The 26,371-nt window shown below is 36.0% G+C and overlaps 1 protein-coding gene across 3 annotated transcripts in view; it reads right to left on the minus strand.

Moving 5' to 3' along the window:
* The window catches only part of DENND1B (DENN domain containing 1B), a 267,493-nt gene that overhangs the window by 59,296 nt on the left and 181,826 nt on the right, over positions 1–26,371 (minus strand). For all 3 annotated transcript variants that reach the window (XM_023224711.2, XM_023224712.2, XM_023224713.2), the window contains one exon: positions 19,722–19,823. In XM_023224711.2, coding sequence (XP_023080479.1) covers positions 19,722–19,823 — 102 coding nt within the window. The remainder of the gene's footprint in view (positions 1–19,721; positions 19,824–26,371) is intronic.

Below are 26,371 nucleotides of genomic sequence, written 5' to 3' on the forward strand. Positions count from 1 at the left end.
TAAAAGGCATCCAAATAGGGGACACAAGGGGAGAGAAGGAAGGCAGGGAGGGAAGGCAGGCAGGCAGGCAGGCAGGGAGAGAGAGGGAGGAGGGAAATTGTTTGCTGATGGCATGTTGTTACATGTGGAAAACTCTATTCCACATGTTGTTACATGTGGAAAACATGTGGAAGACTTGACCAAAAAAACTGTAGGAACTAATAAGCAAATTCAGTAAAGTAGCAAGATATACAATCAACATATAAAAAAGTAGCATTTCTATAAATTAATAACTATTCAGAAAGAAAGCAACATAACAATTAAATTTACAATCACATACAAAAATACTTGGGAATAAAATTAACCACAGAAGTGAAAGACCTATACAATGAAAGCTATAACACTAATAAAAGAAACCGAAAATAACAAAATAAATAGAAAAATATTCCATGTTCATGTGTTCATGGATGAAAGAATTAGCATTGCTAAAATATCCATACTACCCAAAGGGATCTACAGTTCAATGTAATTCCTACCAATATTCCAAAGAAATTTTTCTCAGAAATATAAAAATCTATATTAAAATTCATATGGAACCACAAAAGACCTCAAATAGACAAAACAATCTTGAATAAAATGAGCAAAGCAGAAGACATCACATTATCTGATCTCAAAATATACTATGAAGCCATGATAACCAAAATGGCATGGTACTAGCACAAAAACAGATATACGGACATATGGAATAGAACAGAAAGCCCAGAAATAAATCCATACATTTCTCAAAAACTGATCTTCAACTAAAGTGCTAAGAACACAAAATGGAGAAGGATATCCATTTGCAGAAGAATAAAATTGGGCACTTATCTCAGATTATATGTAAAAATCAATTCAAAATGGATTTACAAACATAAGACCTGAAACTATAAAACTACAAGAAGAAAACGCAGGGGAAAAGCTTCTCAACACCGGTTTGAGCAAAGATATTTTGAATCATGACTTCAAAAGCACAGGCAATAAAAGCAAAAATAGACAAATATGATTGCACAAAGGAAACAACAGAGTGAAGAGACAATCTCTACAATGGGAGAAAATATTTTTAAATTATATCTGATAAGGAATTGATATCCAAAATATATAAAGAACTCAAACAAATTAATAACAAGAAAACAAATAACCCAATTAAAAATATGCAAAATATTTGGAATAAAAACATTGATCATAAGAAGACACACAAATGGCCAACAGTGAAAAAATGTTCAACATCACTAATCATCAGAGAAATGCAAATTAAAACCACAGTGAGGCATCATGTCATATCTGTTAGGATTTTGATATCAAAAAGACAAGAGATAAGTTTTGGCCAGGATGTGGAGAAAAGGTAACCCTTGTACATTACTGGGGGGACTGTAAATTAGTATAACCATTATGGGAAACAGTATGGAAGTTTTTCAAAAAACTAAAAATAGAACTATTATATGATCCAGCAATTCCATTTCTAGGAATATATCCAAAGAAAATGAAATCAGTATGCTGAAGATCCATCTGCATTATGTGTTCAATACAGCATTACTCAACAATAACAAATATATGGAATCAACCTAACTGTCCATGAATGGATGAATACAAAAAGAAAATGTGGTGCATATATATATTATATATATATATATATAATATATATTATATATATATATATACACACACACACACAATGGAACACTATTAACGTTTTACAAAGAAGAAAATCCTGTCAATTGCAACAACATTATGCTAAGTGAAATCTGGAGAACATTATGCTAAGTGAAATAAGCCAGGCATCAAAAGACAAATAGTACATGATTTAACTAAAAAAGTCAAACTCAGAGAAGCAGAGAACAGAATGGTAGTTACCAGGGGTTGGGGTAAAGCAGATAAAATTTTAATTAGACAAGAGGAATAATAAGTTCAGGAATTTTACTGTTCAATGTGGAGAGTACAGTTAATAACTATAACATATAGTTAATAACTATGTGTTATATACTTGAAGATTGCTAGGAGAGTAGATTTTAAATGTTCTCACCACAAAATATGTTAATTATATGAGGCAACTGATATGTTACTTAGCTTGATTTAGTCATTTCACAATCATAATTAATGTTAATTCTATAATCAAATTCCAATATCAGAACATCATGTTATATATCATAAGTATATACAATTTTCATTTGTCAAAAAAAATCATGCTCAGGCACACTGGTTCATGCCTGTAACCCCACACCATTAGGAGGCTGAGGTGAGAGGATCACCTGAGGTCAGAAGATCAAGAATAGCCTAGGCAACACAGCAAGACCCATAAAAAAAAATTAAACCAGGCTATACCATGGTTATTGAATTGTCCTTATATGACATGGGAATGTGTCTCCAAAGAAGTACCAAAGATAAGTTGAGAATGATCTAACCTCTCCAAAACTATATGGGATTTATTTTATCAAACAATAAGTACTCAGATGTTTCCTCACAATAACAATATAGATATCCAAGGTCCACCGGAGACTTTTCAAATAAATTTTTATTCAATTACTCGGTAAGAATAATCTTAAGAAACAAGAATAAGATTTTTCAATTTATGTCAGTAAAATTACATAAACACTTGATAGAATTGAGGGCATGCTTACCAAATGGAATGGTAATTTCATTAGAGGTGGATGATCTTGAGGATTTTTACCCTAATATTATAATTTATACACTTTAGTGAATGTACTATGTTATCTTAGTGTTCTCTTTGGTCATACTGAGGTTACCTTTAATGAAAAAGCAATCTCCCTATCTCCCTAATCTTAGAGTCCTTACTTATTATTTATGGTTGTTATCACTGTAATATGCAAATATTTGAGTACTCAAGATCATTTTTTATGTGTAATAATAAAAGACATGTTGAGGGGAGATTTGACTAAAGTTTATTTAGCACCCAACACTGACAAGGTCCTATGCAAGAAACTGGATATATAGAATGGAATCATAAATGGTCCCAGTATTAGAAAGGCTCATAATCTATTTAGAAACTTGTTATGTAAATGAATAAGACAGTTATTTATCAATATAAAAACACATATATGAGCATTATCTTTGATTTCTTATTTATCTCTACTCTGTCTGACCCATAAGTAAGAGTTGAAAATTCTACCTCACAAACATAAATTCTGTCCTGCTTCACTCCTTCTTGTTTACTACCACCATCTCTTCTCTTCTGGACAACTGCAAAAGCCTTATAATTGGATTTCTGCCACCTCTCTCTCCTCAAACATAGTAATCTGGGCAACCTTTATAAAATATAGATCAGACCCAATCATGTCCTAGCTAAAACTTCCCTATAGCATACTGTTCCATTTCAAATAAAAGGTTAACTCCTTATGCCTTCAAAGCCTTGGATAATCTGTCCCTTTTATGCCATTCTAACCTCATTTAGTACAATTCTTTTCCATGACCACATTTCATTTATTCTGATCTTAGAAAATGCCAAGTTCTTTCCCTCCTTTGCAACTTTGTAACAGCAACTCCCTCTACCTGTAATGATGTTCTTCTTTTCATATCTCAAAACTGATTCCTTCTTTAGACGTAGCTTAAATATCACCTTTTCAGTAGTGCCTTTTCTGGTCACTCAATCTAAATTGGCCATCCAGTCAATGTCTCATATACTCTGAACTTTTTGCTCACTGATATTTTTCTTATTTGCTATTTGTTTGTTTGTTTGTTTGTTAACCCATTTCCTTCACTAGAAATATCAGCTTCATAAGAGAAGGCTACACATCTCTGAATCTCAAGTGCTTGGTGTAGCAGTACCTGACACAAAATAATAATCCATATGTAATTGTTAGAGTGGATAAACAAATAAAATGTGTTCAAACTAATATATGCACAGAAAAAAAAGAGTACAGACTTAGTGAGGGGGAGAGACACTCAGGGAAGACTTTAGAGAGGTGAAACTACATATTAAAAAGAGAAATTACAATAACATGGGATAAATGCTACAAGGGAGACATGAATAAAAATCTAAGGGAGGGATCGCTTCCAAGATGACCAAACAGGAACAGCTCCAGTCTGCAGCTCCCAGTGAGATCAATGCAGAAGATGGGTGATTTCTGCATTTCCAACTGAGGTACATGGTTCATCTCATTGGGACTGGTTGGACAGTGGGTGCAGCCCACAGAGGGCAAGCCAAAGCAGGGCAGGGCATCACCTCACCCGGAAGTGCAAGGGGTCAGGGGATTTCCCTTTCCTAGCCAAGAGAAACTGTGATAGACTGTACCTGGAGAAATGGGGCACTTCTGCCTGAATACTGCACTTTTCCCACCGTCTTAGCAATCAGCAGACCACGAGAGTCTCTTCCGTGCCTGGTTCAGTGGGTCCCATGCCCACAGAGCCTTGCTCACTGCTAGTGCAGCAGTCTGAGATTGACCTGTGAGGCAGCAGGCTGGCGAGGGGAGGGGCATCCATCATTGCTGAGGCTTGAGTAGGTAATTAAAGGGGCCAGGAAGCTCGAACTCGGCAGAGGTCACTGCATCTCAGCAAGGCCTACTGCCTATATAGACTCTACCTCCGTGGGGATAGAAGAGCAGAAAAACAGGCAGCAGAAACTTCTGCAAACTTAAACGTCTCAGACAGCTCTGAAGAGAGCTCCCAGCTTGGCATCTGAGCTCTGAGTGGTTCTCCCAGCATGGCATTTGAGCTCTGAGAATGGACAGACTGCCTCCTCAAGCGGGTCCCTGAACCCCTGTAGCCTAACTGGGAGACACGTCCCAGTAGCGGCCAACAGACACCTCATACAGGCAGGTACCCCGCTGGGATGAAGCTTCCAGAGGAAGATCAGGCAGCAATATTTGCTGTTCTGCAATATTTGCTGTTCTGCAGCCTCCACTATTGATACCAGGCAAACAGGCTCTGGAGTGGACCTCCAGCAAAATTCAACAGACCTGAAGCTGAGGAAACTGACTGTTAAAAGGAAAACAAACAAACAGAAAGGAACAGCATCAACATCAACAAAAAGGATATGCACACCAAAACTCCATCTGTAGGTAACCAACATCAAAGACCAAAAGTAGATAAAACCACAAAGATGGGGAGAAACTAGAGCAGAAAAGCTGAAAATTAAAAGGAGAGTGCCTCTTCTTCTATGAAGGATCACAGCTCCTCGCCAGCAATGGAACAAAGATGGACAGAGAATAACTTTGACGAGTTGACAGCAGAAGGCTTCAGAAGGTTTGTAATAACAAACACCTCCGAGCTAAGGGAGGCATGTTCTAACCCATCACAAGGAAGCTAAAAACCTTGGAAAAAAGTTAGATGAATGGCTAACAAGAATAAGCACTGTAGAGAAGACCTAAAATGATCTGATGGAGCTGAAAACGACAGTATGAGAACTTTGTGATGCATGCATTAACTTCAATAGCTGATATGATCAAGAGGAAGAAGGATATCAGTGATTGAAGGTCAAATTAATGAAATAAAGTGATAAGACAAATTTAGAGAAAAAAGAGTAAAAAGAAACAAAAAAACCTCCAAGAAATATGGGACTATAAAAAGACCAAATCCACATTTGATTGGTGTACCTGAAGCTGACAGGGAGAATGGAACAAAGCTGCAAAACACTCTTCAGGATATTATCCAGGAGAACTTCCCCAACCTAGCAAGGCACGCCAACATTCAAATTCAGGAAATACAGAGAACATCACAAAGATAATCCTCGAGAACAGCAACCCCAAGACACATAATTGTCAGATTCACCAAGGTTGAAATGAAGGAAAAAATGTCAAGAGCACCCAGACGGAAAGGCTGGATTACCCACAAAGGGAAGCCCATCAGACTAACAGTGGACCTCTTGACAGAAACCCTACAAGCCAGAATAGAGTGGGGGCCAATATTTTACATTCTTAAAGAAAAAAATTTTCAACCCAGAATTTCATATCCAGCCAAACTAAGCTTCATAAGTGAAGGAGAAATAAAATCCTTTACAGACAAGCAAATGCTGAGAGATTTTGTCACCACCAGGCCTGCCTTACAAGAGCTCCTGAAGGAAGCAATAAACATAGAAAGGAACAACCGGTACCAGACACTGCAAAAGCATGCCAAAATGTAAAGACGATTGATGCTAGGAAGAAATTGCATCAACTAACGAGCAAAACAACCAGCTAACATCATAATGACAGGATCAAATTCACAAATAACAATATTAACCTTAAATGTAAATGGGCTAAAAGCCCCAATTAAAAGACACAGACTGGCAAATTGGATAACGAGTCAAGACCCATCAGTGTGCTGTTTTCAGGAGACCTATCTCATGTGCAGAGACACACATAGGCTCAAAATAAAGGGACGGAGGAAGATCTACCAAGCAAATGCAAAGCAAAAAAAAAAAAAAGCAGGGGTTGCAATCCTAGTCTCTGTTAAAAAGGACCAACATGGCACAAGTATACATATGTAACAAACCTGCACGTTATGCACATGTACCCTAGAACTTAAAGTATAATAATAAAAAAAAAGAAAAAAGACACTTGCACATGCATGTTTATAAGCAGCACATAAAAAAAAAAAAAAAAAAAAAAAAGAGACAACGAAGGCCATTACATAATGGTAAAGGGATCAATTCAACAAGAAGAGCTAACTATCCTAAATATAAATACACCCAATATGGGAGCACCCAGGTGCATAAAGCAAGTCCTTAGAGACTTACAACGAGGCTTAGAATCCCACACAATAATAATGGGAGACTTTAACACCACACTGTCGATATTAGACAGATCAACGAGACAGAAGGTTAAAAAGGATATCCAGGACTTGAACTCAGCTCTGCAACAAGTGGACCTAATACACATCTACAGAACTATCCACCCCAAATCAACAGAATATACATTCTTCTCAGCACCACATCACACTTATTTCAAAACTGACCACATAATTGGAAGTAAAGCACTCCTCAGCAAACGTAAAACACAGAAATCACAACAAACTGTCTCTCAGACCACAGTGCAATCAAATTCGAACTCAGGATTAAGAAACTCACTCAAAACCGCACAACTACGGGGAAACTGAACAGCCTGCTCCTGAATGACTGCTGGGTAAATAAACAAATGAAGGCAGAAATAAAGATGTTCTTTGAAACCAATGACAATAAAGACACAACATACCAGAATCTCGGGGACACATTTAAAGCAGTGTGTAGAGGGAAATTTGTAGCACTAAATGCCCACAAGAGAAAGCAGGAAAGATCTAAAATTGACACCCTAACATCACAATTAAAAGAACTAGAGAAGCAAGTGCAAACACATTCAAAAACTAGCAGAAGGCAAGAAATAACTAAGATCAGAGCAGAACTGAAAAAGATAGAGACACAAAAAAAATCAAAAAAATCAATGAGTCCAGGAGCTGGTTTTTTGAAAAGATCAACAAAACTGAGAGACTGCTAGCAAGACTAAAGAGATGAAAAGAGAGAAGAATCAAACAGACACAATAAAAAAATGATAAAGGGGATATCACCACCAATCCCACAGAAATACAAACTACCATCAGAGAATACTATAAACACCTCTATGCAAATAAACTAGAAAATCTAGAAGAAATGGATAAATTCCCGGACACATACACCCTCCCAAGACTAAACCAGGAAGAAGTTGAATCTCTGAATAGACCAATAACAGGCTCTGAAATTGAGGCAATAATTCATAGCCTACCAACCAAAAAAGTCCAGGACCAGTTATTCACAGTCAAATTCTACCAGAGGTACAAAGAGGAGCTGATACCATTCCTTCTGAAACTATTCCAATCAACAGAAAAAGAGGGAATCTTCCCTAACTCATTTCATGAGGCCAGCATCATCCTGATACCAAAGCCTGACAGAGATACAACAAAAAAAAGAGAATTTTAGACCAGTATCTCTGACGAACATTGATGCGAAAATATACAAAAAAACACTGGCAAACCAAATCCAGCAGCACATCAAAAAGCTTATCCACCATGATCAAGTAGGCTTCATCCCTGGGATGCAGGGCTGGTTTAACATATGCAAATCAATAAACGTTAATCCATCACATAAACAGAACCAATGACAAAAACCACGATTATCTCAATAGATGCAGAAAAGGCCTTTGACAAAATTCAACAGCCCTTCATGCTCAAAACTCACAATAAACTAGGTACTTATGGAACATACCTCAAAATAATAAGAGCTATTTATGACAAACCCACAGCCAGTATCATACTGAATGGGCAAAAACTGGAAGCATTCCCTTTGAAAGTCGGCACAAGACAGGTATGCCCTCTCTCACCACTCCTATCCAATGTAGTGTTGGAAGTTCTGACCAGGGCAATCAGGCAAGAGAAAGAAATAAAGTGTATTCAATTAGGAAAAGAGGAATTCAAATTGTCTCTGTTTGCAGATGACATGATTGTATATTTAGAAAACCCCATTGTCTCAGCCCAAAATATCCTTAAGCTGGTAAGCAACTTCAGCAAAGTCTCAGGATACAAAATCAGTGTGCAAAAATCACAAGCATTCTTTTACACCAATAACAGATAAACAGAGAGCCAAATCATGAGTGTATTCCCATTCACAATTGCTATAAAGAGAATAAAATATCTAGCAATCCAACGTACAAGGGATGTGAAGGACCTCTTCAAGGAGAACTACAAACCACTGCTCAAGAAAATAAAAGAGGACATGAAGAAATGGAAGAACATTCCATACTCATGGATAGGAAGAACCAATATCGTGAAAATGGCCATACTGCCCATGTTAATTTATAGATTCAATGTCATCCCCATCAAGCTACCAATAACTTTCTTCACAGAATTGGAAAAAACTACTTTAAAGTTCATATGGAACCAAAAAAGAGACCACACTGCCAAGACAATCCTAAGCAAAAGAACAAAGCTAGAGGAATCACGCTACCTGACTTCAGACTATACTACAAGGCTACAGTAACTGATAGAGCATGGTGCTGGTACCAAAACAGAGATATAGACCAATGGAACAGAACAGAGCCCTCAGAAATAATACCGCACATCTACTACCATCTGATCTTTGACAAATCTGACAACAACAAGAAATGCAGAAAGGATTCCCAATATAATAAATGGTGCTGGGAAAACTGGCTAACCATAAGTAGAAAGCTGAAACTGGATCCCTTCCTTACACCTTATACAAAAATTAATTCAAGATGGATTAAAGACTTAAATGTTAGGCCTAAAGCCATAAAAACCCTAGAAAACCTAGGTAATACCATTCAGAAGATTGGTATGGGCAAGGACTTCATGATAAAACACCAAAAGCAAGGGCAACAAAAGCCAAAATAGACAAATGGCATCTAATTCAACTAAAAAGCTTCTGCATGGCAAAAGAAACTACCATCAGAGTGAACAGGCAACCTACAGAATGGGAGGAAATTTTTGCAATCTACTCATCTGACAAAGGGCTGATATCCAAAATCTACAAAGAACTCAAACAAATTTACAAGAAAATAAACAACTCCATCAAAAAAGTGGGCAAAGGATATGAACAGACACTTCTCAAAAGAAGATATTTATGCTGGCAACAGACATATGAAAAAATGCTCATCATCACTGGTCATCAGAGAAATGCAAATCAAAACCCCAATGTGATACCATCTCATGCCAGTTACAATGGCAATCATTAAAAAGTTAAGAAACAACAGATGCTGGAGAGGAAGTGGAGAAATAGGAAAGCTTTCACACTGTTGATGGGAGTGTACATTAGTTCAACCATTGTGGAAAACAGTGTGATGATTCCTCAAGGATCTAGAACTAGAAATACCATTTGACCCAGCCATCCCATTAATGGGTATATACCCAAAGGATTATAAATTATGCTACTATAAAGACATACACACACATATGTTTATGGCAGCAGTATTCACAATAGCAAAGACTTGGAAACAACCCAAATGTCCATCAATGATAGACTGGATTAAGAAAATGTGGTACATATACACCATAGAATACTATGCATCCATAAAAAAATGGATGAGTTCATGTCCTTTGCAGGGACATGGATGAAGCTGGAAACCATCTTTCTCAGCAAACTACCACAAGGACAGAAAACCAAACACTGCATGTTCTTGCTCATAGGTGGGAATTGAACAATGAGAACACTCAGACACAGGGCAGGAACATCACACACCAGGGCCTGTTGGCAGGTAGGGGACTAGGGGAGGTATAGCATTAGGAGAAATACCTAATGTAAATGACGAGTTGGTGGGTGAAGCAAATCAACATGACACATGTATACCTATGTAACAAACCTGCACATTGTGCACATGTACCCTAGAACTTAAAGTATAATTAAAACAAAAACGGTAAAAGAAAAAAAGAAAAAAAATCTAAAGGAATAGAAAAGACAGAGTGATCAATGTAAGGGTTGACGTTTGAACAATGGGAAGAATGTTTGAACAATGGAAGCTATGGAAGAATGACAGGAAGCATATTAACACTGGTGGTATAGTATGACATAGACAAAACCTGACATTGTGAAATATATGTGTGAAGGAACATTCAATGTGATTGCATATTGCATTAGAACAGGAAATTGGGCAAGGATTTGGAGCCCAGAGAGAGACCAAGCGCCTTACATAGTGTGATATTCCCAGAAAGTGGCAGAACCAGGATACAAATGCAGATCTACTGGATTCCAAGCCAATACTCTTAACAGGGGTACAGACCTGACATTAGTGACACTCAATCGTGTGACTAAGAACACAAAGTCAAAGGATGCACATGGTATATTTAACTGAAATCTTAATTTTATTTTAATATGAAGGTAAGAAGAAGGTAATACAACCAGTATTTTAAATGCTTTCACTTTAAAATAAACACTGCTATGTTGTGATATAGAATGTACAACATGTATAAATGTTTTGGAAAAATGCAGAATGCTTCCTAAAATGTGCCTGTCACTGGGCTTCTACAGCCACCCCCTCATACTCTTTAAAAATATGTATTCTGTTCTGCCATGGGGGGTACTTTTATGGATAGAAAAGTTTGAGAAATACACATTTTTATTACTCAATGACAGTTAGACAAGGTTTTAGGGGAACACTAAAAAAGATTTTTCCAATTTGAATATTTACCATTTTCCTCCTCGATAAAGTTAGAATTTGGACAAGCAGAATTATTTTGAGTATCTATTTTAATATACGTGAGTTCCTTCACTATTAAATAAGTTTCCTAACAGTAATCTAGATTATCAGTTAAAAGGACCTATATTCATGGAGATCCCACAAGTTTATAGTCTTGGTGAGGCTCTTAGATTGCACACTAAATTCAATGAGAGTACATGAATAAATAAAAGGTGTTTAAAGTAATATAGGCACAGGAAAAAGGAGTACAGACTTAGTGAGGGGGAGGGACACTCTGGGGAGACTTTAGAGAGGTGAAGTCAATATAAAAAAGATAAATTACAATAACATGGGATAAATTCTATAACTCAGACATGAACAGAGCTCTAAAGCAATAGAAAGGACAAGATGATTGACTTAAGGGTTGACATTTGAACTATTATAGCCACTTGCCATAGCTATATTGTGGTATAGAATACACAATGTATAAATGTTTTGGAAAAATGCAGAATGCTTCCTAAAACGTGCTTATCAGTGGGCTCACACAGCCACCCCCCATACCCTTTAAAAAATGTATTCTCTTCTGCCATGGGGGGGCACTCTGTTGGACAGAAAAGTTGAGAGATACACATTTATATTACCATATGAAAGGTAGGAAAGGTTTGGTTTTGCCATGGTCCTTAGCCATGGCAAATGTATGGTAAGATGAGCAGAAAAAACTTCAGTTCCAGGGGCCTTAATAACAAGCAATGTACAGAAGAAAATAATTTCCTTCATTGTATTAGTATGAGATAAAAGTAAGAGAGCTGAAAATGGCTTAAATATTTGTAGAGCTGCTAGCTAAAGAAAGACAGTAATGTCAGAGTTGAGGATTTAAGGAACTGTTTCTGGGATTCCTTCCAAATCCATTATCTAAAGAGAAATTCATACAAATGGAACCCACTATCATCCATCTAAGCTATGTTTATTTCAAAGTATCATGGAATGTTAGAGATGAGAGGTATCTCAAACTCAGTGATCTTTCACTCTAACTCATGTTACAGATGCAGAAACTGAGACCAAAAGAGGTTAAGAAGTCAACTGTCAATGAAAATACAGCCTATTACTGGATGATGTATAAACATTAAAAATATCTATGTTTTAACACAATACTTTCAGTAAATAGTAACAGTTTAAATAATAAAGCAAGGATAGTTGGTAGCTTATGCTTTGTTGACTGAAGGAAGGAGTGTCCAGGGGAGGGGAGATTTTGATCAAAGGATACAAAGTTTCAGTTAGACAAGAGAAATAGGTTTTTGAGATCTACTGCATGGTATAGTGACCACAGTTAATACTAATGTAGTGTACATTTCAAAATTGCTAAAAGAGTAGGGGTTTTTGTGTTGTTGTTTTTTTTTCTTTGAAATGGAGTCTCACTCTGTTGCCCAGGCTGGAGTACACTGGCACAATCTTGGCTCACTGCAACCTCTGCCTCCCAGGTTCAAGCTATTCTCCTGCTTCAGCCTCCCGTGTAGCTGGAATTACAAGCGTGCGATACCTTGCCTGGCTAATTTTTGTATTTTTATTAGAGACAAGGTTTCACCATGTTGGCCAGGCTGGTCTCGAACTCCTGACCTCAGGTGATCCACCCCCATCAGCCTCACAAAGTGCTGGGATCACCAGCATGAGCCACTGTACCCGGCCTAAAAAAGTAGATTATAAATGTTCTCAACATTGTAAAGAAGTATGTGAGGTGATAGATATGTTAATTAGCTTTATATAATCATTCTACAATGTGTGTGTATATTGAAACATCACATTGTAGCCCATAAACATACACTATTGTCAATTAAATTTTTTAAAAAATAAAATACATCAAAAATTATACAACTGAAATATTTTTAAAATGATAAGTAAACTAGGAGAATGCTGCCCTTCCTGAAAAGGTCCCTCCCTTTCAGGGACCTCCCTAGTTAGCCTCCCTAGTAGCTGGGACTACAGGTGTGCACCACCACATCTAGCTAATTTTTGTGTTTTTTGTAGAAATAGGGTTTCACCATGTTGCCCAGGCTGGTTAGTCCTCTTTTTAAGGCTTTCCAAGAGATTCAGATAGGTACACCAATCAGATTATCTAGAATAATCTTTATTTATAGTCAAATAATTAGGACTTTTAATTTTATCTTTAAAATCCCTTCATAATAAAACTTAAATTACTGTTTGATGGAATAATTGGGGTTGGTAGCCTAGCCAAGTGGACACATTAATAAAACCAACACAATGGGAGCAAACTCAGTTTTTCTTGGGAAATGTCCTCATGTCACTCATAATTAAAAGGTGTTTTGTTTGGCATAGAATTTTAGGTATTTCTTTCTCAACACATTGAAGATGTCATGCCAGTATCTTCTAGATTCCATTATTACTGATGTGAAGTAAGCTGTCAATATGTTGCTCCTTTGAAGGTAATCTTTTTTCTCCTATTTAAATAAAAAAATTTCCCTTTTTCTTTAATGTTTTATAGCTGAATATACACTGTGTGTGGGCATAGATTCTTTTTTGTTTATATTATATTCTTTCTTCTTCCTTTCTATAGAAGAGCCCACAGTCCTTTCAGTTTATTCTTTCCTTGCTTTTTATTTTCTTTTCTTGAGGATCAAAATCACAATATTGGTATTTATTTGAAAGACTTTAAAATTTATTTTAAATAGCTTACAAAGAATAGTGGTTATATTTATAGAACACTTTATGTAACAGTCAAGATTTGCCTTTCTTTATGGTTTTATCACATAAATACATTTACCTAATATATTATTTAGCTTTTCTTGCTTTCGAATATTACATAAACTGTCTCAGCACATATCTCTTCAGTAACTTGCTCCTTTCGATTCACTCATTTTCAGTTTGGCTGTAGTTAATTCATTTCCCTGATGTTTAGTGCTCTGTTGTATGAATGCAACAATCTACTGATTTTAACACCGATGGATATCTAAGATTACATCCAGACTTCGCTTTTATGAGCAATTTTGGTAAATGACTTTTGGTACACATTTCAAAATGCAATTTCTGGTTCATAGGAAATTCATATTCTAAAACTAAAATGGTAGAACCAAAGTGTTAACTTGTGCAAATTTACACTTCAATAAACAGTTAAATATTTGTCCCTTGCTCTATGTTCTTGCCCAAACTGGGGATTTTCAGGTTTTTAAAACTTGGCGAGTCTGGTGACCGTCAAGTACTATTTCATTATTTTTTATTTGACGTTCTCTGATTACTAATGAGGCTGAGTATCTTACTGATCATTATTAGTGAGGCAAGTTTCTTCATCTGCGTGTGCCTATTCAAATCTTTTGAACAATTAAATTATATTGGATGATATGTTTTTAATGGCATGTGGTAGTTTGTTTATTATACTGCAGATTCTAAATCCTTGAGCAATTTGTACGTATTGCAAATATACTGTTTTTTTTTGATGACTAAAAGTTCTGAATTTCAATCAAGTCAAATTTATTCCATCATGTTTTAAGAAACATCTATCTCCAAAGAAATAAAAACGTCAGTTTGGTATGTTTCTTTCTAAATCTTTATACTTTTTTTTTTTTTGGCTAAACTGTATATGCTAGGAGTCCCAATAAGAATAGCTGACATCATGGCACGTGCCTGTAATCCCAGCTACTCAGGAGGCTGAGGCAGCAGAACCGCTTGAACTTGGGAGGCAGAGGTTGCAGTGAGCTGAGATCTCGCCACTGCACTCCAGCCTGGGCGACAGAACGAGACTCCATCCCAAAAAGGAAAAAAAAAATAGTTGGCACCTTTCTCAGAGGGAAATTTTTAGTGTTTGAAAATTAGGTATGATTTTGCAATAAGTAAAAGAGGAACTTTTTGGAATCTGAATTGGAGCCATTTGATTCTTGAACATACGGAATAATTTGCCTGGCTTATACAGTCAATACTGCTTCATTTTAATCCATATATTTAACATGTCTTTTGCTCTTCCTTACTTCTTGTATCTCAGACCATCCAACTTGGATCTTTCATTTGAGAAGATTTTCTCCCTGAGGTACTTCCTTAAAGTACTTCCTTAAGGATTTCTTTTTGCTATTGGTGTATGAGTCAGGGTTCAACTGGAGAAGAAAAAACAGTTGGAGATTCTATATTTATATACATACACATGAGATTTATGAGAAGGAATTGGCTTACATGATTGCAGGGCTGGCTAAGCAAGTCTGAAATTCACAGGACAGGTTGTCAGTAAGGGAAAATCATGGGCAGTCTTGAGCTAAGGGGCAAAGAACCAAGCTGTCATCCACAAGTAGAATTCTCTCTCTGAAGGAAACCTTACTCCTGTTTTGTTGCTGTTGTTGTTGTTTGCTTGTTTGTTTTGACACAGGGTCTCACTCTGTCATCCAGGCTGGAGTGCAGTGGCAGGCATGCTCACAGCTCACTGCAGCCTCAACCACCTGGGCTCAGGTGATCCACGTTAGCCTCCTTAGTAGCTGGGACTACAGGTGTGAACTACTATATCCAGCTAATTTTTGTATTTTTTGTAGAAACAGGGTTTCACCATACTGTCCAGGCTGGTTAGTCCTCCTTTTAAGGTTTTCCAAGTGATTCAGATAGGTTCACCAATTAGATTATCTAGAATAATCTTCTTTATTTACAGTCAAATGATTAGGAGTTTTAATTTTATCTTTAAAATCCCTACATAGCAAAACCTAAATTACTGTTTGATGGAATAATTGAGGATGGTAGCCTAGCCAAGTGGACACATTAATAAAACCAACACAATGGGAACAAACTCAGTTTTTCTTGGGAAATGTCCTCATGCCACTCATAATTAAAAGGTGTTTTGTTTGGCACAGAATTCTAGGCATTTTTTCTCAACACATAGAAGATATCATGCCAGTATCTTTTAGATTCCATTGTTGCTGCAGTGAAGTAAGCCATCAATATGTTGCTCCTTTGAAGGTAATCATTTTTTCTCCTATTAAAAAAAAAATTCCCTTTTCTTTAGTGTTTTATAGCTGAATATACACTGCGTGTGGGCATAGATTCTTCTTTATTCGGTTTGGATGTTAAGACTTCATAAATTTGTAAATTTATGAAGTGTATTTTCACTGGTTCTGGCACTATCCTTTCAACTACTGTCTCTGCTCCATTTTCTGTCTTCACCTATTAGAACTGACTATATGAATTTAAGGACATTCTTAGTCTACCCTCTACATCTATCAACTTCCTGTATTTTCTATTTCTCTGTCTTTCCATACCATATTCTGTATAACTTCTTTTCCAAATATATCTTCAGCTTAGCAAACCTCTTTTCACTTATATTTGATCTGCAGTTACACTCATCAATTTATTTAATTTCAATTATTACATGCTTCCCTAACAGAAGTTTATTTGCTACCTCTTTGAAATTGTCTTTGCACTCTTTAAAGTTTTTCTTCTCTGAACATTTTAAAGCTTGTTTCTTCTTTAAACATGTTAAACAGGCTATTTTCATATTCTATTTCTGATAATTCCAATATTTAAAATCTTTGCAAGTCAGTTTCATCTGTTGTTTCTGCTAGTTCTCATTTATAATTTGTTTCCTTGTATTTTTAATAATTTTTCTTTTTTCTTTTTTCTTTTTTTTTTTTTTGAGACAGAATCTCACTCTGTCGCCCAGGCCAGAGTGCAACAGTGCAATCTCAGTGACTGCAAGCTCCACCTCCCAGGTTAATGCCATTCTCCTGCCTCAGCCTCCCAAGTAGCTGGGACTACAGGCGCCTGCCACCACACCCAGCTAATTTTTTTTTTTTTTTTTTTTAGTAGAGACGGGGTTTCACCGTATTAGCCAGGATGGTCTTGATCTCCTGGCCTGATCTGCCCATTTCGGTCTCCCAAATGCTGGGATTACAGGCACCTGTTGCTAGGATCTAATAATTTTTCTCCTGTGAGTCACTGTACCCGGTTCTTTTAATAATTTTTAACAGTAAAATATCCTTTTGGACTTTTAGCTGGACGAATTATTTGATGCCTGGCTGAAGGTGATTTCCTGAAGAGGGAATGTATGTTTGCCTCTTCCTGAGGTCTGGGGGCACATTTAGGGTCACTTTAAATTTGGTTTGAGTTTTGTCAGCCAAAATCAGAAAATATTAATCCAGGCTGCAAATTCCTGTGCAGGCTGACATGTGGTTACTTCTTAGCAGCACTTTTCCCTTCCCTCTACCCAGCACTAATGCTTTGGATGTATGAGTTTCCTTACAGATCCCCAGGAAACTGAGTGAGAAAGGAAGCACCTTTATTTGTAGTTTACTTGTACACTAAGTCTTCTCAGAATTACAGGAATTGGGTCTCCTATTACACTTCTCATCTTGTAAAATGAGCACTAGGTTTTGTCTCTTCCACTGTCTCAACGTAAGGAGTTCTTGAAATATTACGTTTTAAACTGTAGTACATAGGTTATCTATGGATCCTACCTTGCCATATTATCAGAAATAAAACTTCACTTTAACTCTTTCCTTAAAATTATATGGTGCTCTCCTGGGTCGAAGTCCTCTCAAATTTGAAGCATAAGCTGTGCTAAGAGATAACCTGAATAATTCTAGACCTATAATGGATCACAAAGTCATAGTTACAAATCTTTTGTACCTAATAAATATTTTTATATTTTTTCAGCTGTATCAGTAGAATCTCTGAGGATTCATCTGTGTTAGTTTTTTACCAACTGACTCTTCTTTTAGAAGTTTGTGAAACTCTGTCAACAAGAATCTTTTTCAATCCTTTCAGGGCTATCTTTATGTACCACTTTTTTAAGAACCATAAGTATATCAAGTTCTAGAAGACAGCCAATTTGTGCAAGTAAGACTATCCACATTGTCCATTTGATTGTTCTTTGGTTGACAATTTTCATATTTTACATTTAACCTCCTTGACCAAATTGTATTTTTTAAAAGTCCTACACAGATAGGTATTTTTTAATGTAATTTCTCTAAGAATGAGGCAGACATTAAGAATTGCTGAGCATCAACAAAGCACCATGCACTGTGCTGAGAGTTACACGTGTTAATTCACATAAACCTTACTATAATCCTGTGAGGTAGGTGGTGATATTTCTATTTTAAAGAAAAAGAAATATGTACTAATGTAAAATAGATACTCTGTGATACAGTCAAGATGTAACCCAACTATACATAACTCCTAAAAAGTAAATGCTTCTGTAACTATGCAAAAAAAATTACCGTTTTGTTAACTTTATTAAGTGGTAAGGATCTAGTTACAGAAGCTCATAATCATAGGGAAGTAAGTTAGATATTCTACCTACCCATTCAACCCCTGACCCCCATATAATCTTCACAACTCAGTTTTGATAATGGAAGACAGTGTCTCTTCTTGACAGAGAAAAATACAAAAAGGTACTGATATTTTACTCAACAAGCATGCACTGCATGACTAGCCAGGGACTGTACTGTACTATACTTTAGCATTTATAAAGTACTATCACTTGATCTTCCTTTCAACCCTGGGAAGTAATTCAGTCTATGCTTAGAGACCTCTAGGGACAAAACGCTCCAAAAGCAGCCCGCTCTATTTTTTGGAAATTCACAAGACATCTCTGATCATGAAATCCATGCTCCTTAAGTTTGTATACAGAATAACCTTAACCGCTTCCTTAATGTAAAACTTCACTTATTGGAAGACAGGTATCTCTCCCTGCCCCAGAGTATTTTGTAATCTCAGATAATTTTTTAAAAATTCCTCAGAAGTAGTAGCATTAATTGTTGCCATGTTGATTTCTTTACTGACCTAATTTGAAGGTTATTTTGAGTTATCTAGTATCTTCTCTTCTAACAGTTCAAAAAAAATTGTTAAGACTGTCAGCTTCTCAAGGGCATTACTGACTTTTTATTCATTTTTGTATCCTGGCCCTGAGCACAGTTTATGACACACAGTAGGTCTTCATTAAATGTTTAATTCACATAGTAAACTTTACACTTAACATTATCATGCAGAATAAGAAAAACAAGTGTTAAGAACTTAATTCAAAATTTGTATACAGAAACGAAGACAACCCAATTTAAGAGACTTGCTATGATTACACAATGGAATGACAGAACCGGTGCATCCAAAATTTCTGAAATCTGATGTCTAGTTATTGCTTTTTTGAAATAGCAATTATATTTTCTGAACCAAAAATCAGGACAAACAGCATAATCATGAGTCTTATTTTTAATTCTGAATGCATGAGTATTAAAAAGTCTTACAAAGCTTAAACAGTTAAATATTCATTTTATGAACTATTTTATAAACTGTATTACAATGGAATAATCCTATAAAAATAGTTTGTTTACCATATCAGTCCACCATACCAAAATAACTTCTTCTAAGATGCCTTATATAAGTAAAACTAGTCATGTTGCTGCTGCTTCTGTGAATGCATATTCTTCCTCAATAAGACTTTAAGCTCTATCACATTTGATGAGAAATTTTTTAATAGCAAAGTTATTACATAGTATTTCTAGAGTGCTATGTCATAACTAGTTACAGAGTTATAAAAGAAAGAAAACTTTCCTGAAATTCTAGAAAAGATGCTACTCAGGGTTTGTACATAGTTTTAGAGCAATACAAACATGTAAAACTGACGATGTTCTGTTACAAAAGAAAAATGTGGAGGTCCATTCTTACCTGCTTAAAAAGCTGGAGGTTAACTGCAGTTTCCAGGAACTGTTTCATCACGCTTGAGCGGTGCTTTACAAAACTCTCCTCACAGAAAGTGATGGGCTCACCCTAGATAGAAATAAAGATTTTAAGGGCATCAATAAAAGGTCAGAGAGAACTAGTCTCTTTAAATTGGTATGTGGAGAGTGATAGAGGAAGTGTAAGGTACAGAAGCAACAGACCCTTCCTTACACAGAATAGTTAGATTTTAGGGTAGCAGAAACATTCCTCTACTAATAAGCCTGTACTATAGCTTTTTAATCCAGGATCCCATGGACTCTTAAAATTGCTCAATTTTACTCCCTCAAGTAAGAGTAAATCCCCTAAAAATAAAGATTTGACATCATATTTAATTATGAGTATTAAACATAGCACACATACCTGAAAATATCACATAATTTTATTGCATCCTGATTAGAAATAACATCGTTACTATAAAAACTGCTGCATGATTTTTGACATTCGCACTTAGTTGTTATGATCATTAATTTATTTTTTAATTAATGAAAAGATTTTACAATCCCCTTCTCTTCATGATTGCAAAACAATTCAGACTGGATGCTTTCCAGGATAAGTCCTATTTGGCATCTGCTTTCATTAATCCTTTGCGCTAAGTATTCATATCTTTGCAAGCGTCTTGCGGTAGCTCTACCAAGTGCTCCTCCAAACCAGAAAGGACTTAAATCTCAAGTCCTACTGTTTCCATTTTTTTTCTACTTATTCCTTTGCACAAATGCAGAAAATCATCACCCATTGGCTAATTCCTACCACTTATTTCCCTCATCAGTCTGAACAGTCCTCTAACCCATTTAACACAAAGTGACTAAACTTTATGACAAAAATGAAAACAGAGATGAATAAAAATGATTCATTCATTATAATGCACATTGTAGCAATATTTATGTCATAAGAAAAAGGAAAAAGTGTGCCTGCTTACCTTCTAATAGAACTTTGAAAAAATAACAATTATAATTTAATTACCATTATAATTTAATCTTAAGACTCAGTATTATTACAGATATCTTTAAGTACAATTCTGAAAATAAGTTCCTGTATAAATAAAATAATGAGAGTAACTATCTATGTAATTCAACTATTACCACTTTCTGATAAAGTTAATACACTATAGAACTGTACTGCCACATTCAGTAGACACTAGTCACGTGCAGCTACGTAAATGTAAATTTATGAAGATTAATTAAAACTTTAGTTTCTCAGTCATACTAGCTGTATTTGAACTGCTCAATGGTCACATGTGGCTAGTGGCTACTATATTGAACAGCACAGATATGGAACATTTCCTTTAGCATAAAAAGTTTTCCTGGATAGCACTGCTATAGGAAAAAGAAAACAAAATTCAAATTATTAAAGAAGATAATTCAATAAACTCCTAAGTGGTGTCACCTACCACCAGACACCAGCCAATGACTGATGATAAAAATGTCATTATATATTTTTATCCAGATGACTGCTAATTTTTTTTAGGGGGGAGGGGTTGGGGAGGGGGTCCTTCTGCCATGCAGGCAGGATTATAGTGGTTCATTCACAGCTCACTGCAGCCTTGACCTCCTGGGCTCAGGTGATCCTCCCACCTCAGCCCCCCAAGTAGCTGGGACTACAGGCACATGCCACGATGCCCGAATAACATTTTGTATTTTCTGTAGAGAAAGGGTTTCGCTATGTTGCTCAAGTTGGTCTCAAACTCCTGGGCTCAAGTGATCTCCCCACCTCGGCCACTCAAAAAGCTGGAATTCTAGGCACAAGCCACCAACCCAGCCTATAGTAAATAGAACTAATGTTCTATTTACCTATGAATCAGCAACTTAAGATAGAAAAAGGAACTAATTTTTCTAAATTAGACATTGCTGTTTCTAGCTTTTTGTGTGAATTTACATACTTAGAAAAAATTAATAGATTGTGCATTAACTTTGTGCATACTATTTAAAAATACATTTTTCTTCCCCACAACTTAAGATAATGAGAAAAACATGCTCCATTCTCATAAAACATATCAGTGATATATAAACTGAACACTTCCTACCCAAGTCCCTAGTTCTATCTGTTCCAAAGTACTTGAGGAGAAACTGTACATTATTACAGAAGCAATAAAGCAAAATTCTCTCCCTATTAATTAGAAATGAGCAGAAAGAAAGTGCCATAAAACAACTTTTTATCCATTAGAAAGCCAGATGCACACCAACTATTTCTTTGGTGGTAACCATCTCTCAAGTTAACAGGTCTATCTATGCTCAAGCAAGAGTAATCACATGAAAGGATGCGTAAAATGTTTTAGTAACCATAAAACTGTGAGGAGTAGTACTTTTCAACCTGGATTTTTAAAACTCTAACAAGTTGACAATTACAAATTTCTTAAATGGAAATGTTAAGATGAAGATTTAGTGAATGGCCTTTTAAATTATGGATGCCAACCCCATGTTTAAATTGCTTGAGCTTAATCACTAAATACAACAACATTACTTACTGATAATGTTTTAAAGAAAATAATCAAAAAGTGTTTGAAAGATACACTTGTAGAACTGTCACTCCTCCAACTTGTCAAACTGAGGCCCGGATTACTAACCAATCTTTATTTTTAAAGTAACTTATTTTTTATCCATTAGCAAGGTCAAGGCAGCCCAGGAAAGCTTGAGTGATGGAAACACATGACAGCACCTTAAGCATTAAAGCGAATAAACTTGAGTGTTACTTCTGTGCTCTCAGACAAGATAATCAAGCATGTCTTTGAATATATTAAACAATATTTTAACTCAAACAAACATTTCTTCAACATCAGCTATTATTCAAAAATTTGACTTTTTTATAGCTTGTGACACAAGTGATACACAGTGGTATAACTAAAGACCATTTCTTAGTTATTTAATACAATCATTTTAAAGTATCGTCATGTTTAAGGCAGTGTATTCCTTTCTGGAAAGATGCTTTGTTTATGGTTATGCTAAAGGGATTTTCCTTACTAAGTCTATTGATTCTATATTTTATTTTTAATAATGACAACCTAAACAGCATTTACTACATGCCAACCCAAGAAGTATCATCACTTTTTTTTAACAAATGTAAACACCAAAGCACTAATAGGTTAATTTGCCCAAAGTCATATAACTAGTTGGTCACAGAATGAGGATGAATCCAGTCAGTATGGTTACAGAGTCTTGTGCTCTTACCAATTCTCTTCCATTCATTTAGTATATTAATTTTATCTCACATTTTTCAATTCTTAAAAAGTAGCTAACTTGCTGTTGGCTAAAATCCAAAAAAAAAAAAAAAGAGTAAAACATTCATTACTTTATTTGAATTTCCAACAACTTTAAGGAGTTTTATATTGTTCTCTGTAATTAAGGGTGGGTACAATTCATTCGCCAATCATGCCAAGGTAACATTTAGAGAGTGTGGACTAGGCACTGTAAGTAACAACAATTTAGGGTTGCCAGCTTAGACATTTTAAGTACTTAATGTATAAAATAAGTTACTCTTTAGCAGTATTTAGCATATGTATTTCGTATCTGTATAGGAATACGCAAATCACCTGGAGGGTATTTTTCTCATAATCCACATCTACTGGTTCCCCAGTACTCCTGTCTTCCTTCCTAAGGTCTTTGAGATTTGAGCCTTCAGGATATTCACAAAGGTCCTTTCTTCCTCTTCTGCAATAAGACCATGATAGCCACAACTGTCTCCCTGCCTCTGGTCTTGCTCAACTTTGATCTAATATGAACAGCATCATGAAAGTGGTCTTTCTAACACACAATGCTAAGCACGACATTCCCATGATAAATAATTGTAAACAGTGTGCATTAATTGTAAGATAAAGTTGAAACTCTCCTGACTGAAAGGTCATTTATGACTGGTTCTGCTGCCTCTATGGGAGTGAATTCTAACCCTTTTTGGATTTATTCTTTTTTGAGAACATGGTGGAAGACATGAATACTCTCTCCAGAAAAACGCATATATTCAACAGTTATCTCCCAGGTTTCTTTTTTCCCATACACTGAGAAGCATAATTTTCTTTTATCATGTTTGGGTTCATTTTGTTTGCTACTGCTAGAGAAGAAATGACTGTATCACCCTATGTCACTATAAGCTCCTGGTGGGGGCACGTGCGTAACATTATTTTTTGGCCCAGAAGCTTCAGAGAAGGCCTATTATAGCTGCACTCAACATATATCTGATAAACATAAATTATATCTATAATGTATCCTAATAAACAGAAGAAGTATATTCTTACACAATGAAACATCTTGCCATTGACTTTTACTTCAGATGATTTTCTACAGAAAGAGAAAAATAGACGAATCAAAACTCCCTTCCAGTACAATATATTCAATCCTTCTGTGTAGAGTATTAAGACAAAGAAGGGAAGAGAAGAATTAGAAGACTGAAGGGAAGAGGATGAAGCTGTTTGAGTGGTAGTAGTTACTCCAGGTAAACAAAACCATAAATGGAAATAGCATAAATATAAAATCATTTCTCCAATTTATATACCCACTATGAGATGCCTATGCCACCTGTTTCTATGAAGAAAATTCCTAAGACTGTGTATTGAACTTGGTCTTTCCATTAGTGAATACTGAATGCCTTTCATGTATCTTCGTTTAGAAGTAATGCACGTTCAGGAAACATATCTTTTTTTCTTTTTTTTTATTTATTTAAATTTAATTCATTTTTTTTCTTTTTTTTTTTTTTCCTTAAAGTTCTAGGGTACACGTGCACAATGTGCAGGTTTGTTACATATGTATACATGTACCATGTTGCTGTGCTGTACCCATTACTCATCGTTTACATTAGGTTTATTTCCTAATGCTATCCCTCTCCACTCATCCCACCCTATGACGGGCCCCAGTGTGTGATATTCCCCTTCCTGTGTACAAGTGGTCCCATTGTTCAATTCCCACCTATGAGTGAGAACATGCGGTGTTTGGTTTTTTGTCCTTTCCATACTTTGCTGAGAATGATGGTTTCCAGCTGTATCCATGTCCCTACAAAGGACATGAACTCATCCTTTTTTGTGGCTGCATAGTATTCCAAGGTATGTATGTGCCACATTTTCTTAATCCAGTCTATCATTGGTGGACGTCTGGGTTGGTTCCAAGTCTTTGCTATTGTGAATAGTACCACAATAAACATACGTGTGCATGTGTCTTTATAGCAGCATGATTTATAATCCTTTGGGTATATACTCAGTAATGGGATGGCTGGGTCAAATGGTATTTCTAGTTCCAGATCCTTGAGGAATCGACACTCTTTTCCACAATGGTTGAATCAGTTAACAGTCCCACCAACATTGTAAAAGTGTTCCTATTTCTCCACATCCTCTCCAGCACCTTTTGTTTCCTGACGTTTTAATGATCACCATTCTAACTGGTGTGAGATGGTGAGATGGTGAGATAGTGTGGTTTTGATGTGCATTTCTCCATTGGCCAGTGATGATGAGCGTTTTTTCATGTGTCTATTGACTGCATAAACATTTTCTTTTGAGAAGTGTCTGTTCATCATATCATTCGCCCACTTTTTGAAGGGGTTGTTTTTTTCTTGTAAATTTGTTTGAGTTCTTTGTAGATTCTGGATATTAGCCCTTTGTCAGATGAATAGATTGAAAAAATTTTCTCCCATTCTGTAGGTTGTCTGTTCACTCTGACGGTAGTTTCTTTTGCTGTGCAGAAGCTCTTTAGTTTAATTAGATTCCATTTGTCAATTTTGGCTTTTGTTGCTATTGCTTTTGGTGTTTTAGACATGAAGTCCTTGCCCATGCCAATGCCCTGAATGGTATTGCCTAGGTTTTCTTCTAGGGTTTTTATGGTTTTAGGCCTAACATTTAAGTCTTTAATCCATCTTGAATTAATTTTTGTATAAGGTATAACAAAGGGATCCAGTTTCAGCTTTCTACTTATGGCTAGCCAGTTTTCCCAGCACCATTTATTAAATAGGGAATCCTTTCCCCATTTCTTGGTTTTGTCAGATTTGTCAAAGATCAGATGGTTGTAGATGTGTGGTATTATTTCTGAGGGCTCTGTTCTGTTCCTTTGGTCTATATCTCTGTTTTGGACCAGTACCATGCTGTTGATCTTTTCAAAAAACTAGATCCTGGATTCATGGATTTTTCAAAGGGTTTTTTGTGTCTCTATCTCCTTCAGTTCTACTCTGTTCTTAGTTACTTCTTGTCTTCTGCTAGCTTTTGAATGTGTTTGCTCTTGCTTCTCTAGTTTCTTTTAATTGTGATATTAGGGTGTCGATTTTAGATCTTTCCTGCTTTCTCTTGTGGGCATTTAGTACTATAAATTTCCCTCTACACACTGGTTTAAATGTGTCCCTGAGATTCTGGTATGTTGTGTCTGTGTTCTCATTGGTTTCAAAGAACATCTTTATTTCTGCCTTCATTTCGATATATACCCAGTAGTCATTCAGGAGCAGGTTGTTCAGTTTCCATGTAGTTGAATGGTTTTGAGCGAGTTTCTTAATCCTGAATTCTAGTTTGATTGCACTGTGGTCTGAGAGACAGTGTGTTGTAATTTCTGTTCGTCTACATTTGCTGTGGGGTGCTTTACTTCCAACTATGTGTTCAATTTTGGAATAAGTGTGATGTGCTGCTGAGAAGAATGTAT

Source organism: Piliocolobus tephrosceles, chromosome 1 (genome assembly GCF_002776525.5).
Source record: "Piliocolobus tephrosceles isolate RC106 chromosome 1, ASM277652v3, whole genome shotgun sequence".
Taxonomy (NCBI): Eukaryota; Metazoa; Chordata; class Mammalia; order Primates; family Cercopithecidae; genus Piliocolobus; species Piliocolobus tephrosceles.